Raw genomic sequence first — 17,795 nt, forward strand, 5'->3', positions numbered from 1 at the left:
ATGATGGTGGCCACTGTTCTCTTTGGGATCTGTAAAGCTGCAGCAATTTTTCTGTACCCTTGACACAATCCTGTTTCTGAGATCTGCAGATAATTCCTTTGACCCCATGGCTTGGAGTTTGCTCTGATAGGCACTTTCAACTGTGGGACCTTTTATAGGCAGGTGTTGGCAATCCCCAATCGTATCCAATCAATTGAATTTACCACAGGTGGACTCCAATTACATTGTAGAAAAATCTCAAGCAGTATCAGTGAAAACAAAATGCACCTCAGCTCACGTTTGGGTGTCATATCAAAGGGTGTGCACACTTGTGTACATTTGATATTTTACATTTTGATTTTTAATAAATCAGTACAAATGTCTACAAAGCCTTAACATTATATACATTCGATTTAAAATCATTCCAAAAACATAATGCATTTTTCTTGTATACAGAGATACACCATACAAATACACCAAAACATGTTCCATTTATTGAGTTTAACCCATGATGTATAAAATTAATCAATTAAATAAATGCGTTTCCAGCATACTGAAGAGGGCAATTTTCTGTTTCAGTTTGTTTCTGCCTGTTTACTAGGTGATGTCCATACCATTAGGACATGGTTTGTTAAGTTTGGAGTAAAAAAAACTCAAGCGACCTGCAGAGAGCCCCGAGTTCGACACTCCTGAACACCTTTGGGATCAGTTGGAAATTCCAAAACTAAGTCTTTTGGTCCAACATCAGCAAGCCCGGAGTGGCTAATCGGGAGATTCGGGAGGATTCCCGATGGGCCGGCTCATGTCAATCTGGAGTTTGGGCCGGTTGGGAAAAATAATTTTGACACTTATCTGTCACTTATCTACGGAGCCCCTTAGGGGTCACTAAGGGAAAAAATATATATGAAGAGCGTAATCCGTACCCTCGGTTTAGTAATCCGTACCCTCGGTTTAGTAATCCGTACTCTCGGTTTAGTAATCCGTACCCTCGGTTTAGTAAACCGTACCCTCGGTTTAGTAAACCGTACCCTCGGTTTAGTAATCCGTACCCTCGGTTTAGTAAACCGTACCCTCGGTTTAGTAAACCGTACCCTCGGTTTAGTAATCCGTACCCTCGGTTTAGTAAACCGTACCCTCGGTTTAGTAATCCGTACCCTCGGTTTAGTAAACCGTACCCTCGGTTTAGTAAACCGTACGCACAGATTGTCTGCGCTACAAGTTTTACTGTGCGCCCACACCCCGTTTTACGGTAATACAGTTGCGAAGCATTGAAGAGAATAAAGCATCTTTTTACAGCTGGGGTGATGGGATAGCAAACTTATTAAAAAGTCAAATCAAAATCTTATCAAATGCCACCCACACAATCATAAATAACACGAGTACTCATCTTGTGATTTTGAGACTATTTTACCATAGGAATTTAGAATAATAGGATTGCAAACAAACGTAAAGTGAAATGTACAGAATAAATGAGCCTCATAAAGTCAGTAGGTAGAAGCAGAAGTATTCTTCAAGAGTAAGGGGCTCCGTAGTAAAATTATGCAAATGGTTAATTTTAAAATTCCATTAAAACAAGTCGAATTGCTATAGACCAATTTTAAAGGTCTAATGAAATAAGCAAATCAAATTATTATCAATTCACCGCATCAGACTCTTGAAGAATACTTCGACTTCTACTTACTGACTTAATGAGGCTCATTTATTCTGTACATTTCACTTTACGTTTGTTTGCAATCCTATTATTCTAAATTCCTATGGTAAAATAGTCTCAAAATCACAAGATGAGTACTCGTGTTATTTAATTGACTTTTTAATAAGTTTGCTATCCCATCACCCCAGCTGTAAAAAGATGCTTTATTCTCTTCAATGCTTCGCAACTGTATTACCGTTAAACGGGGTGTGGGCGCACAGTAAAACTTGTAGCGCAGACAATCTGTGCGTACGGATTACTAAACCGAGGGTACGGATTACTAAACCGAGGGTACGGTTTACTAAACCGAGGGTACGGATTACTAAACCGAGGGTACGGATTACGCTCTTCATATATATTTTTTCCCTTAGTGACCCCTAAGGGGCTCCGTACTAAGGGGCTCCGTACTTATCTAATCTTATTCTTGCATTCATTCTCCATTCGTCTGACAGCGCAGCCCCTACACAGCAGTACATTAGATGGGTTCTACCATCTGAGGGAATCCCCCCCTCCCACATGTTTAAGTTGGTTTGGCCCATGAGGCGTCTTTTCTGGAGCGCCAGTGTTACAGTAAATATAGCAACAGAATAGCGCAAGTCGGTGGTGATGGAGGGCAGGAAGAGGCCAGGTGGAGCCGAAAAGACCAGGAAAAAAAAAAAGAAAGGCATTGGAAGAAGATGCTGCCAAATGTGCCAAATTAACAGACCTGTTTTCCAGGTGACAGACCCCATGCGGCCGGTATTGCGCAACACAGCCAAGTCAACTTAGCGTAGTTTATTTTGTAGAACCCAATACACACCATTAATCACAAATATCCAGTTTCAAGCTAAAATTAATAAACATAATTTGAAGTGTGATATATTAAATAGCCTAACTCATTAATGGAATGTTTTTGTTCCGACGCTACTGTACTGTAGTTATTTAAACTAAGATAGTTATTTGTAATGTAAAATATAACGTAGAGAATATACATGATATATGTTAAATTGTTCAGACATTCATAAAGATGTCAGCACGATAGCCTATTTAATTTTAACAAATGAAGACAAATAGCCTAAATCACTATCAATTTTACACCATCATAATAAAGGCTAAATTGTTTAAAAAAAAAAAAAAAAAACTTCAAGCATGTTATGTTATTCAGCAAAATAGGCTAACCCTTAATGAAATGGTTTTTTTTTAGCCTCAGAGCAGCAGATAAGCCATGTCTCATGTCTATAGACAATGACACCGTTATTAATAAAGTGCTCTGCTTAGGAGGCTTTTGATGCTGTAGGTAGCCTACTAAATAGTGAAGCTACTTAAGAGTTTAGTGTAAACCTAACAATAGAGCACCTCTGTTAAAAAGACAAATGCAATTTTAATTTTTATTTCAACTTATTGCTCATGTACAAATGTAAATACTTTTTCATCTTTATCACATTTTTTACCTTTTAAATCTTTATCTGATTTAAATTTGAATTAAACATGTTTAAGTGAAGTGTTTTTTGTTAACTTACCAACATACACCTGAACTTATACTCAATAAAAAGTCATTGTAAGAGCTAGCTGCTGTTTCATTTATTCAAATTTTTCCTCTGTGGAAAAAGTGGGCCGGGTTTGGGCATGAAACTCCCGGGCTGAAAAAGGGGCCCACTCCGGCCCTGAACATCAGTGCCTGACCTCAGAGATGTTTTCTTTACTGAAAGTGCACAAAAATATCCACAGGCACATTCCAAACTCTTGTGAAACTCCTGCTTAGAAGGGTGGAGGTTGTTCTAGCTGCAAGGGGAAAAGCTGGGGGTTTGAAATGAGATGGCCAACAAGCTCCTGGTCTGGCATGCACAAACTTTTGTGCTCAGCAGTTAAAGCAGTGTGGCAGTAAAATGTTGCAAATTCAGTCACACTGAACAGTGGTTGGCCTCAAGTGTAAACTCCTTTTGACTGAACACAATATACACCGATCAGCCATAACATTAAAACCACCTCCTTGTTTCTACACTCACTGTTCATTTGATCAGCTCCACCTACCATATATTAGCACTTTGTAGTTCTACAATTACTGACTGTAGTCCATCTGTTTCTCTACATACTATTTTTAGCCTGCTTTCACCCTGTTCTTCAATGGTCAGGACACCCACAGGACCACCACAGAGTAGGTATTATTCAGGTGGTGGATCATTCTCAGCACTGCAGTGACAATGACATGGTGGTGGTGTGTTAGTGTGTGTTGCGCTGGTATGAGTGGAGTTTAAAAATGCCGTGTCCACTCACTGTCCACTCTATTAGACACTGCTACCTAGTTGGTCCACCTTGTAGATGTAAAGTCAGAGACAATCGCTCATCTATTGCTGCTGTTTGAGTTGGTCATCTTCTAGACCTTCATCAGTGGTCACAGGACGCTGCCCATGTGGTGCTGTTGGCTGGATATATTTTTGGTTGGTGGACGATCCAGCAGTGACAGTGAGGTGTTTAAAAACTCCAGCAGCGCTGCTGTGTCTTCCACTCATACCAGCACAACACACACTAACACACCACCACCATGTCAGTGTCAGTGTCATTGCAGTGCTGAGAATCATCCACCACCCAAATAATACCTACAGCATGAAAGTGGGCTAAAAGCATGCGGAGAAACAGATGGACTACAGTCAGTAATTGTAGAACTACAAAGTGCTTCTATATGGTAAGTGGAGCTGATATAATGGACAGTGTGTGTAGAAACAAGGAGGTGGTTTTAATGTTATGGCTGATCGGTGTATAAGATCAAATAAGTTATAACCCCCTTAAAATGATACAAACCAACCATGTGGAAGGTTGTGCAAATGAGCTGAACAATGAAAGACTGAAGTCATGACCAGATCAATTGAATTGCAAATTTGTGGAAAGCTTTGAAAAAGACTTGTATTCTTACGTTTCAGCCAGGCCTGACAGGTATTTGTCAGCAACCCGCCTGATCCTTTTGTGAATGTGGTTGAAATTGATCAGCAGAAACTGAGCATGCCGCTCCAGCTCCTCTTCATGAGCCTTTGTCTTGGGCTGAGAAGAAGAATCAAATAATGAGAGACCAACATCAGCAAGAAGCTTTGCAATCAGGACAGTGCTAGATCAGTGGTTAAGGGAATCGAACCCAGGACCTTCTTGCTGTGAGGCCACAGTGCTACTCACTGAGCCATCGTGCCGCCCCCATAAATGTAAATAAAATCAAGACACCACAATCACACATCCTACCTTGTCTGCCATCATTTGAAGGAAGACCTCAAAAACCTTGTCACTCACTGCAATGACACACTGCATCATCCCTGAGAGAATAAAACCAAACAAGGTGAATATACAACCCCAAATCAGAAAAAGTTGGGACAGCATGGAAAATGCAAATAATAAAAAAACAGAGTTTCTTACATTTACTTTGACTTTTATTTGATTGCAGACAGGATGAACCTGAGATATTTCATGTTTTGTCTGCTCAACTTCATTTAATTTATTAATAAATAAACCCACTGAGTAGCCTCTTCTTCTGCAGCCATGCCTTTGTAATGTGTGCAGCATGTGGTTTTGCATTGTTCTGTTGAAAAATGCATGGACGTCCCTGGAAAAGATGACGTCTTGAAGGCAGCACATGTTGCTCTAAGATCTCAATGTACTTTTCTACATTAATGCTGCCATCACAGAAGTGTAAATGGCATTTTCCAAGGGCACTGACACAGCCCCATACCATGACAGACCCTGGCTTTTGGACTTGTTGCTGATAACAGTCTGGATGGTCCATTTGGTCTTTGGTCCGGTGCACACAGTGTCCATTTTTCCCCCAAAAAAAAAAGCCTGGAATGCTGATTCATCTGACCACAATACACGTTTCCACTGTGTGATGGTCCATCCTAGATGCCTCAGAGCCCAGAGAAGTCGACGCCGCTTCTGGACATGGTTAACATAAGGCTTCTGTTTTGCACAGTAAAGTTTTAAGTGGCATTTGTGCATGTAACTCTGTATTGTAGTGCATGACAAAGGTTTGCCAAAGTAATCCCTCACCCATGTGGTTATATCAGCTATTGTTGAGTGGTGGTTCTTGATGCAGTGCTGTCTGAGGGATCGAAGATCACGGGCATTCAGCTTAAGCTTGCGCCCTTGGCCTTTACGCACTGAAATTCCTCCCAGTTCCTTGAATCGTTTAATGATATTATGCACAGTAGAGGAGAAATTTGCAAATCCCTTCCAGTCTTTCTTTGAGGTACATTTCAATCATTTTCTCACACATTTGTTGACAAACTGGAGATTCTCTGATCATCTTTGCTCATCAAACTCAGACTCAGCCTTTCCTGGATGCTGCTTTTGTACCAAACCATGATTACAATCACCTGCTGACATCACTTGTTTGGAATCACATAATTATTTTGTTTTTTCACCTCATTACTAGCCCTAAACTTTTTTTGGAATGTGTCGCAGGCCTGAAATGGAGGAATGGATGTTTATTAACAAATGAAATGAAGTTGAGCAGACAAAAAATGAAATATCTTGGGTTCAAACTGTCAGCAATCAAATAAAAGTCAAAGTAAATGTAAGGAACACTGCATTTTTATTTTATTTGCATTTTCCATACTGTCCCAACTTTTTCTGATTTAGGGTTGTAATGTTCTTTATAAATGTTGGTCTATGCATGAATAATAATTATGTTAAAAAGACTCTGTTCTACCTGACTTGTCTTTCTGTATGGCTCGGTCCTCAAAATAACGGAACATCACCTGGAAGCGATCTGAATCCAGAGCGCGCAACATCCTGCCATATCGGGGAAAAAGTCATTATTAGATGGTGACATGAAAGCAAGAAGATCATTATCATAAAACTTAAGTCAACGTACTACTAATTACTACCATATTACCCAATTACCTCATATATTCCAGCCGGTAGACTGACAGCAGGTAGGTAGACATAGCAAAGTCCAGCTTATTGATGAGCGCTGCTACTTCAGGTGGAGGATCCAGCAAGTTAATAATGGTGCTTCTCAAGTCATTTAACTCGGCCTGTAAGTAAATAAACATCTTAAATCTCATAGAAAAACTATTAGGTAAAAGAGAACATTTATACACCCCACATCTAGGGCTGTGCGATATGACTAAAAAAGTCATATCTCGATATGCTTTTGAGAAGTGGCGATATACAATACGATATAATGAAAACTTAAAGTACAATGGCAGGCCACTGTCCGTATTTTAACTTATTTTGTTTATAAGTTATCTTAAACACACAAAACATTGTAGTTCTGATACATTTTGACAGATTTACAGTGTTTATATTTTGTATTATTACAAGGCTGTATTTATTAATATTGACAATATTAAACAAACCAGCAGAATCTCACAATCACATTCATGCTGAGCATCAAAAACAAAATCCGAAAAAGTTCAATATTTAATAATGTTTTGCTATGATTGCAAAGTGAAAGTGCATGGTAAACAGCAGCATAAAATAATAACCGCTGCTTACCTAAGCTTCTTTTCTTCAAATTTAGACCAAATCTATATCCGTGTGTTGTTCCATTAGGGATATAATCTACTTTTTGTCTTCTTGGAGGCCATCTTGTATGTTTCCAGAATATATAAATCCATTTCCAACTGTGTTTGTCCACCAAACTAACAAAATCAACTTAGTAGGATAATTTATTCTCTATGCTTTCGCGGTAAAAAGCTGTAATTCGTTCACTAAACTGTCACTTATACAACAACCAGTGAAGAGAGAGATTGAAATTCCGCCCAAAATCTGAATTCGGAAGCTCTGATTGGTTTATACATCTGAATCTCTTTAACAAATAAACTCTTTCATGGAGTTGTTTACGCAAAACGAATGAATCTTTACCATAGATAAGAGCACACCTCCCTGATTTGATTCCAATGAATAATTCGTTTGAAAAGAGTCATTTCTGACTCGTTGACTCAGTGATTCAGTTTACATGTGTGTGCGTGCAAGAGCCCATCCGCTCTGTTTTAAATGTTCTCAAATGGTAACCTGTGTATCCTAGGCATACTCGATATATCGAATATGGTCATTTTCAACATCGTGTAAAAAGTAATATCGAATATATAGATATTTGCGATATACCGCCCAGCCCTTCCCTCATCATAATCAGGTTCAGGTACTTCAGCAACATACATCGCTGAGGTAGATACAATTAGTTATATAAAATGAGTTACAACCATTTAGGTGCTTTAATGGCACAGCAATAAATGGAGCTTGTTTACTATTGTGTTTTTGGCCAGTTGGTCGTCTACACAGACATGATTGGCTATGTCGGAAAGGAACAGGGAGGACCGAAAAGCCTAGCCATTTTTTTTTTTTTCCTTTTTCTCCCCCTTTAGCGCATCCAATTGTTCAATTTGCATCGTGCTTCCTCTCTGTCTATGCCGAACCCTGCCCTGACCGAGGAGATCGAAGCTGACCCATAATCCCCTCAGAATCATGGGCAGCAGTCGGATGCATTTTTGCCACCCACACATTGATGAGTGTGGCGCCACCTACCGTTGCATGCGGAGAGACACACCCTAAGAGCACTCTTTCCTCATCTCTGTGCAGGCGCCTCTAATCAGCCGGCAGAGGTCGTAATCGCATTCTGACAAAGAGAGACCCACATCCGGTTCTTTGTCCCACCCCCAACTGAGCAACCGGCCAATCGTTGCTCATACAGCCACTCAGCCTCGAACCGGTGAAGCAGAGCTGGATTCAATACAAGGTACTCAGAATCCAGCTCTGGTCTTTTTACCGCTGCGCCACCTGAGCGGCAAGCCTAGCCATTACTGAGGTGCATTTGTCAATGTGCTCTCAGTGCCAGTTCCAAGTCTGAATAAATGTGAGGAGGGTTGTGTCAGGAAGGGCATCCGGTATTTAAAAAAAACAAAAAACCTGTGCCAAATCAGGTATGCAGACCAATATGATCCACTATGTCGAACCCTAAAATAATTACATCCGTCCATAAAAATTCACAGGTTTCACAATTGGTAAATAAACAGCTATTTCTGAAGATTTGCAGCATACCACGAAAAAACACTAAAAATGTGTTTTAAAATGTACTAAAGTTAGCTTACTGGAGTAACTGTGTCATTCTTCAGAGCCGAGTTATACTGCAATTCAAAGCGTAGGGGCTCTCCACTGGGAAACGTCAGCAGGGGGGACTTGGTAGCAATTTCGCAAACACCTTCATACCACTCCTCTGGCCATAAACCTGAAAGTGATATTACAGTGATATTATAATTGTTAAGAAGTGCTCCGTCAACATTTTTTTAATGTTTCCTCCCGATTTAGTGCACTCAATTTGTCTTCCGCTGCTGAGGGATACCCGATTGCATCCGAGGAGAGCACGTCGCTGTACACGCCTCTTCCGACACGTGCACAGCCCCCTCCTGTTCTCGCCCCTGCATTCTGCACAGGCGTCTCTTTCGCCAGTCAGGGTCCTTACACAGCGTATGAAGATCCCACCCCACACATAGTCCGGCCCCCACCCTGCAGATACGGTGGCCAATTAGTATCTGCAGCAGGCACTGCCAATTGTGCCTGCCAGATGGCGCCCAGCCGACCGGTGGCAACGCCGAGTTTCAAACTGTCAACATTTAAAACACAATGGTTATTTACAGCAAAGTCTTAGCAAGCTCTGTCATACAATAAGAACTCACCTGAGCCCTCTACAGCAAAGCCCATGACTACTGAATAAAGCCAGAAGTCTCGGAAAAGCTTCTGCAGCCTCGGTTTAGCCTCTTTTATTGGTGGCAAACGTTTGGCTAGCTGCAAGGTAAATGAAGGTAATTTATTAAAACAGAAAACATGCCCTTCTGTGTCATTAGCTCACAGCCAATGTAGATTATTTGATAGGACTATCTTACCACAGCAATAACAGGAATAAGCACTCCTAGATTGCCAGCACTGCTTGAGGCCTAGAAAGAAAAGAAAAGCTAATTACATTAAAAGTATAAAACTAAATTGGTTTTTAAAACTAAGTTGGGACATTTAATAAAACCCAATAAAAAGAAGAATGTGTTATTTGCTAATTCTCTTGAATCTTTATTTATATGACAAAAGTAGAAAGAAAAGATGTTCAATGTTTTTACTGATCAACTTCACTGCCTGGATGACAGTGTGGCTTACATCAATCAGCCATAACATTAAAACCACCTCCTTGTTTCAACACACATTGTCCATTTTATCAGCTCCACTTACCATATAGAAGCATTTTGTAGTTCTACAATTACTGCATGCTTTGTTAGCCCCCTTTCAAGCTGTTCTTCAATGGTCAGGACTCTCCCAGGCTCACTACAGAGCAGGTATTATTTGGGTGGTGGATCATTCTCAGCACTGCAGTGACACTGACATGATGGTGGTGTGTTAGTGTGTGTTGTGCTGGTATGAGTGGATAAGACACAGCAGTGCTGATGGAGTTTTTAAACACCTCACTGTCACTGCTGGACTGAGAATATTCCACCAAAAATACCAAAAATATCCAGCCAACAGCGCCCTGTAGGCAGCATCCTGTGACCACTGATGAGTCAGAGGGCTTAGTGCAGATGTAAATCTGAGTGTCATCTGCATACCAGTGAAACTGTAGTCCATGCTGTCGAATGATGTCACCAAATGGGAGTAGATAAATTATAAAAAGAAGGGGGCCAAGAACCGAGCCCTCAGGGACACCAGAAGAGAGAGAGAGGACATCAGACCTAAAACCGCCTATCGAGACAAACTGTTGCCTACAGGTGAGATAGGATCGAAGCCATGCTATTGCCATATCAGTTATACCAGTCCAGGTCTCCAACCTATGCAGCAGAGTATCATGGCAGACTGTGTCGAAAGCAGCAGTAAGATCAAGGAGAATGAGTATGTTCACTAGACCAGAGTCGACTGCCAGAAGTAAGTCGTTCATGACCCTTGTCAGTGCCGTTTCCGTACTATGATTTGCCCTGAAGCCTGACTGAAATTGCTCAAAAAGGTTATTGGAAGTTAGGTGTTCTTTAAGTTGAGCAGAGACTACACGTTCAAGAATCTTACTAAGGAAAGGGAGATTAGATATGGGCCGGTAGCTGTTAAGATCGTCCGGGAGCGAGACCAGGCTTCTTTAGGACTGGAGTTATAGCGGCCAGTTTTAAGCTAGGAGGCACAACACCAGAGCTGAGGGAAGAATTTATAATGTTGGTGATTAGTGGACAAAGTGATGCAAAGCATGCTTTTACCAAGGGTGTAGGCAAGGGATCAAGAATGCAAGTAGTAGATTTGGAGCCCTTAATAATTCTGCTAACTGTATCTTCATTTATAGGGTTGAATGTGGGCAAGCAGTTAATAGCCGGGGGACCGGCTAATGTAAGAGAAGTAGAACAGATAATAGCCTCGAGCTCAGAGTAAATGTTGTCAATCTTCCTTTGGAAGAATGCCAGGAACCCAGTACAGAGGGTTGATGAAGAGGTTAATGGAAAACTACTAGCAGGCTGCAGTAGTTTATTAATGGTGGCAAAAAGAGCTCTTGGGTTCCCCTGGCATTTGGTAATGGTAGACGAGCGAAAGTCAGCCTTTGCCTTAGTTAGAGCATTTCTATACTGCAGGATATGATCTTTGTAAGCAACTGCATGAACTGTCAAGTTAGTTTTTTTACTAAGTCGCTCCAACTGACGACCTCTTGCCTTCATGGACCTAAGCTCCTGTGTAAACCAGGGGGCAGAGTGGCGGAATGTCACAACCCGAGTTTGTAGCGGGGCATGCTGGTTGAGTGTAGCTGACAGGATATTGTTATAATGTTGAACCAAGCCTTCAGATGAAGTTAAGGTCAGCGGAAATAAAAACTGGTCAAGGGTATTTGAAAGGTCAGTTGGACTGACTGTTCTAGTATTCCGGAAAGTGATAGTGCGAGGATTGTGTGTTCTTTTACAATGAAAGGCTAATGATAGTTCAAAGTGAACAGCACTGTGGTCAGAAATATGATAATCAGTAACATGCACATTGGAGGGAGATACACAGGGAGTGGTGCAAAGAAGGTCAAGGATATGACCCTTATTATGAGTGGGAGTGGCTACATGTTGGGTGAGATTATAACAATGCAGCAGGTCAAGGAAGTCCCTGGCATGTACGCACTTATTAGAGTCAACATGAATATTGAAATCACCTAGCACTATTATTGAGGGAAACAGAGGAGAAAGCAAAGCGAGCAATTTGGACATTTCAGACAGAAAATCAGAAACAGAGTTAGATTTAGGTGGACGATAAACCAACAAAATCAACAGTGGTAAAGACCCTGCTATTTTTAGAGCAAAGCATTCAAATGAGTTTGTGGGATGGACAGACACTATTTTGACCCTGTGCAAAGAGCGGTAAAGTACTGCTAGTCCTCCTCCTCGACCAGAGGTGCGAGGCTTATCAATGTATTGATAACCCGATGGTGTAGCATCATTCAGAGCTAGAAATTCACTTGGTTGCTGCCAAGTTTCCGTTAACAACATGAAGTCAATTTTCTTGTCCAGAATGACTTCAGATATACAAGCTGATTTATTGTTGAGAGAGCGCACATTAAGTAATGAAAATTTAGTACATAATGGCAGGTCATTCATAGGAGAGCAAATAAAAGCTTTAGGGAGTTGAAGCAGCAGTGAATGATTGATGGAGATGATTGATGTAAAGCCGTAAATGTGGTGCTAAACTTGTTTTTATTTGCTGAACAATACAAAAAATGGATTATTTTAATGCCTTTAAATGACCAGTTTACAGAAACATTCATTAATCTTATTTCGATTAATTTGCATTTTCTATATTTTACTTATGTAACCTGCAAAACATGCCATTATATTTTGGCTTGCAAATTAAAATCATATGCAAAGTCGTGCTGTGTATACCTTAAGTGCTGGACCTTTCTCACTTGCTCGCTCACTGGCACGTTTGCCCTCGAGGCCCAGCTGCACAAACAGCTCCAACAGGTTCACAAGTAACTCGTCCACCATCTGCTCCGCCTGCAAGTTAGCCGCAATGTTGGCCAGGGCGTTGATCACAGCCAGTGAGCAATGTCTGCAAAAGTCAGAACATCACTGTTTAAAAAAACATAGCGAGTAGGTATCTAAACTGATCCAATAGACTAAATCGACTATTATTATACTTATTACATTTTACAGTATTAATATCTAAATGTTTCCAAAATAGAGTGACAAAGTGAGAGATTATCAGGTCACAGAATGTCCTTAAAAAGTCAAACTATCAACCTTATTATAAAGGTTTTCTTTTATAATAAATAAGTATGCAAATTATGCCATTTTTTTTCTTTTATGCATAATAGTATTATTTTTTGTCTAATCTAGTCGTATCCAATTACCAGATTGCATTACGCTTCCTTTCTACTGATGTTAATCTCCACCCTGGTTAAGCAGAGCTGAGACTGACACAAGCCCCCTCTGACACTCCAGATGTTCACAAGACACAAAATACGAGTCCGAGTCAAGTCACGAGTCTTTAGGCTAGAGTCCGAGTCAAGTCACAAGTCTTTAAACTGGAGTCCGAGTCAAGTCACGAGTCCTTAGACTAGAGTCCGAGTCAAGTCACAAGTCTTTCGACTAGAGTCCGAGTCAAGTCACAAGTCTTTAGACTAGAGTCCGAGTCAGGTCACAAGTCTTTATACTAGAGTGCGAGTCAAGTCACAAGTCTCTAGGCTAGAGTCCAATTCAAGACACAAGTCTTTAAGCTAGAGTCCAAGTCAGGTCACAAGTCTTTAGGCTAGAGTCCGAGTCAAGTCACAAGTCTTTGAACTAGAGTCCGAGTCAAGTCACAAGTCTTTGAACTAGAGTCCGAGTCAAGTCACAAGTCTTTAGACTAGAGTCCGAGTCAAGTCACGAGTCTTTAGACTAGAGTACAAGTCAAGTCACGAGTCAATATAATATACACAAAACATATATTGGAAATGTAGCGTAGAAATAAACAAATAATATGTAAGTTCAGATACGAAACAACAGATTAGCGAATGTATTTTGCCATTTTACTTAGTACTTTACTTTCCTAGTCATTGTGCAAATGAATGTAATTTCCGTAACAAGAAGGTACCAGTTAAAAGCTTAAACTGATACGTTTTGTTTTCATTGCAAAAAAAAAAAGCGCAATAAATCACGGCACAGCGGCCAAAATCCAAAACACAGCAAAAAAAAAAATCATAACCACTGCTTACCTTAGCTTATGTTCTTCCAGATGCTATTACATTTATAACCGTGTGTTGTCCCATTAGGAATATAATCCGTTATTTTGTAAATGTGTGCTTATAATTAAAAACCTCCAAACTTTTCCCGGTTGTGAAGTAAAACACTAACTCGTTAGAAAGCCAATCAAGTGTTTCATTGACACATCATCTGTGTGACGCAAACTGAATAAATGCACATAACAGCATTTCTTACTGAAAATTCAAATCAGAAGGTCTGATTGGTTCAGAAAGCGGTCTTTCAACCATTAGCGTCAATTCTTAAAAATGTTCAAATGAAGTGAACTTCAAATAGAATTGTCACACATAACTAATGTTAACACATGCTGACTCTAGGGACTCTTGTTGTTTACGAGTCATTTTTTTGCGAGGTATGAGTCAAATCCGAGCACCCCCTCTCTGGTGTGCAGTAGCCGACTGCATCCTTTCCAGTTGCACAAGGCTGCTGGACGGCAGAGCTGAGTTTCGAACCGATGAGTTCGAAATGTCAGCTCTGGTGTGCTACCGTTTTTTTCCGTTACAGAGCACAACTATTATGTTAGTTTTAGCTGGAAGTTCAGCCACTATTGTACAGCGATGCTCTATTAATTTGCATTCTAGACAGTAAAATCCATTGTGGCCTGAGGTTTTGAAAAAAAGTGTTCCCCCTATAGTGACCCCGCTCTCCAGATGCGAGGCATGGCATGCCTGCCTGCCCATTAATCATGTGACACTAGCCAGTCTCAGATCTTAATCACACTGATCTGCTTAATTGAACTGTGACCTATCTTTAAAGGGCATTCTCGTCTCAGTCTTCCAGGCTGGTGGCCATCAGCTTATAAGCGAGACTGAGTTAGTAGGAATTAATTAGCCATGTCTACATTTGGGAGGGAGGGAGCTTTCAAAGGGAGCTTTAGACAATCCCTTGCAACTTTAGTAGCTGATCAAAACAATGGAGACTTACTAGGACTGGCTCGATACCACTTTTTCATGTCCGATACCGATACGGCAAATGGAGTATCTGCCGATACCGATACCAATCCGATACCGTCATTTCTCCTCTTAAACAACTAAGCAGTAATAATACATGTCTCAATGCACCATGGTTAAAGTAGCTATCTAAATAACAACGCTCAGATTGTGAAACAACATCACACTTATGCAAAACCGCTGTTTTTATTTTAACTTTTACAAACAGAACATGTTTAACAAGTGTCTACAATTGGAAGATGCGGATTTCAATCAAACACGATGGACCAATTAGAAATGACGCAGAGTTGAGATTTTTTCATTAAATTTCTGTCACGTTTTTAGTTTATTAAAAACCAAAGCGCGCGTATTATTAAACCCCGCTGGATTTTGAAGAGGAAAACGGGAAACGGTGTAGTTTGTTTTATTTTATAACACTGATGGATTAATCGTTGAGGATGTGAGAGATCTAGGATAGATTTTCTTTATCTCAGGTGAGCGATTTATCATTTATAAAGTGATTTTTATTGTGTTTAAACAGTGTTTTTAGATGTGGCAGTAGTAGATGATTTTATTGTGTTTAAACAGTGTTTTTAGATGTGGCAGTAATAGATGATTTTATTGTGTTTAAAGTGTTTTTAGATGTGGCAGTAATAGATGATTTTATTGTGTTTAAACAGTGTTTTTAGATGTGGCAGTAATAGATTATTTTATTGTGTTTAAACAGTGTTTTTAGATGTGGCAGTAATAGATGATTTTATTGTGTTTAAACAGTGTTTTTAGATGTGGCAGTAGTAGATGATTTTTTAAAATGCTAAAAGTTGAAGTAGATCAGTGTGTTTTAATTCTGAATAACTGTTGCGGATGAGTTGTACATCAGTGGCACATGTTAATGATGTCATCAAGTTACGGCAGTTGCCGAGTGAGTGGCAATAAACAGCACACTGTTGAAACGTATCTTCGTGTGTTATTTGCTTTACACACAAACAATGGCCTTATTTACATTAAGTGTTATTTACATTTAGTGTTATTTACATTAAGTGTTATTTACATTAAGTGTTATTTACATTAAGTGTTATTTACATTAAGCAACAGTATCGGATCGGATTACACGTTTTTATTCTTGTGATATCCGATCCAGTGATTTGGGCCAATACCGGACCGAAACTAATACAGAGTATCAGATCGGTGCCAGCCCTAAGACTTACTATATTTTATGTTCAGCTGGTTGTAATTTATAGGCTGGGCTACATCGCTGTATTCTTCATCATAGGCAATTGACTGTGAAATCCTGCTGATTTGAGCCTCTATTAAACCAGTGGTCACCAACCATTGGGCCGCGGACCGGGCTATTTATTATCAGGCCGCGCAGAAAGAATGAATAATTAGAGATCGCTACAAAAGCAGTTTTCACTGCTTCTATTTCAGGTGTTGTTGTCTTAATGTTTAGTTGCAGCAAAACCAGCTCATTGTACATCGTTTCTGAGCAATATTATTAAATAATATTAAATAATATTAAATCCTCCCTTCCCTGCTGGTCCGTGAAATTATATCTTATATGAAACCAGTCCGTGGTGCAAAAAAGGTTGGGAAATGTTGTATTAAACTGTTATTAAAGGCAAGATGCTGGATGACGGAGTGTCATGTAAATTACCTGTATCCATGATCTTTGTAGTCTTTGGTAGAATACACCATTGAGCTGGCTTTCACACTTATTTGCTGAAACAGGTTCCAGACCTCTTGGTATATGTATTGCTAAAAAATGATCGATAAATAATTACTTACAATTTAGCTGCATAAATAATTGAAGCTTGTGGCAAGACAGCATTTTAGAACACTTAAGACGGAAAGCCATGATTTGCCATCAATCATCACTCTTATTTCAGACCAGCCATTACAAAGCACTTTACCAAATTCCACAGTGAAAGTAGTGCGCTTAGACGTCCTTGTTAAGCTCAGGAAGAGAAATCTGCAAGATGTGGTATGAATGTTCAGCCCTCTAGTCACACATAACCCAAAATCAGTTGGGACAGTACGGAAAATGCTAATAAAATAAAAATGCAGTGTTCCTTATATTTACGTTGACGTTTAAAAACAATGTACCTCAAAGAAAGACTGGAAGGGATTTGCATATTTCTCCCTCTACAGTGCATAATATCATTAAACGATTCAAGAAATCAGGAGGAATTTTAGTGCGTAAAGGCCAAGGGCGCAAGCTTAAGCTGAACGCCTGTGATCTTCGATCCCTCAGACGGCACTGCATCAAGAACCGCCACTCAACAATAGCTGATATAACCACATGGGCAAGGGATTACTTTGGCAAACCTTAAAACCTCTTAAAACTTTACTGTGCAAAAAAGAAGCCTTATGTTAACCATGTCCAGAAGCGGCGTCAACTTCTCTGGGCTTGGAGACATCTAGGATGGACCATCACACAGTGGAAACATGTATTGTGGTCAGATGAATCAGCATTCCAGGTCTTTTTTGGAAAACAAAAAAAAACGCTGTGTACTCCAAACCAAAGACGTAAAGGACCATCCAGACTGTTATCAGCAACAAGTCCAAGGGTCAGGGTCTGTCATGGTATGGGTCTGTGTCAGTACCCTTGGCAAAGGTCATTTACACTTCCGTGATGGCAGCATTAATGCAGAAAAGTACATTGAGATCTTAGAGCAACATATGCTGCCTTCAAGACATCATCTTTTCCAGGGACGTCCATGCATTTTTTAACAAGACAATACAAAACCACATGCTGCACACATTACAAAGGCATGGCTACGGAAGAAGAGGGTACGGGTACTGGACTGGCCTGCCTGCAGTCCTGACCTGTCCCCAATAGAGAATGTGTGGAAGAATGGGACAAAATAAAAGCTGAAACACTAAATCACTTGGTATCCTCGGTGCCAAAAACGTATTTTAAGTGTGGTGAAAAGGAATGGAAACATGACAAAGTGGTAAATGCTTTACTGTCCCAACTTTTTGGAATATGTTGCAGGTCTGAAATGCAGGAAT

General features: G+C 40.1%; 1 protein-coding gene across 3 annotated transcripts in view; it reads right to left on the minus strand.

Annotated features, from left to right (window-relative positions):
- pi4kaa (phosphatidylinositol 4-kinase, catalytic, alpha a) overlaps positions 1 to 17,795 on the minus strand; it is a 91,949-nt gene that overhangs the window by 42,341 nt on the left and 31,813 nt on the right. For all 3 annotated transcript variants that reach the window (XR_010015219.1, XM_063013669.1, XM_063013667.1), the window contains exons 17-25: positions 16,438 to 16,538; positions 12,496 to 12,664; positions 9,511 to 9,561; positions 9,304 to 9,412; positions 8,719 to 8,855; positions 6,530 to 6,663; positions 6,336 to 6,418; positions 4,877 to 4,947; positions 4,560 to 4,684 (exon numbers count right to left, since the gene is read on the minus strand). Coding sequence is in view for 2 of the 3 variants with exons in the window: in XM_063013669.1 (XP_062869739.1) it covers positions 4,560 to 4,684; positions 4,877 to 4,947; positions 6,336 to 6,418; positions 6,530 to 6,663; positions 8,719 to 8,855; positions 9,304 to 9,412; positions 9,511 to 9,561; positions 12,496 to 12,664; positions 16,438 to 16,538 (980 nt within the window). In the remaining variant the exon portion in view is untranslated. The remainder of the gene's footprint in view (positions 1 to 4,559; positions 4,685 to 4,876; positions 4,948 to 6,335; positions 6,419 to 6,529; positions 6,664 to 8,718; positions 8,856 to 9,303; positions 9,413 to 9,510; positions 9,562 to 12,495; positions 12,665 to 16,437; positions 16,539 to 17,795) is intronic.

The sequence above is a fragment of the Trichomycterus rosablanca genome, chromosome 18 (genome assembly GCF_030014385.1).
Source record: "Trichomycterus rosablanca isolate fTriRos1 chromosome 18, fTriRos1.hap1, whole genome shotgun sequence".
Lineage (NCBI taxonomy): Eukaryota > Metazoa > Chordata > Actinopteri > Siluriformes > Trichomycteridae > Trichomycterus > Trichomycterus rosablanca.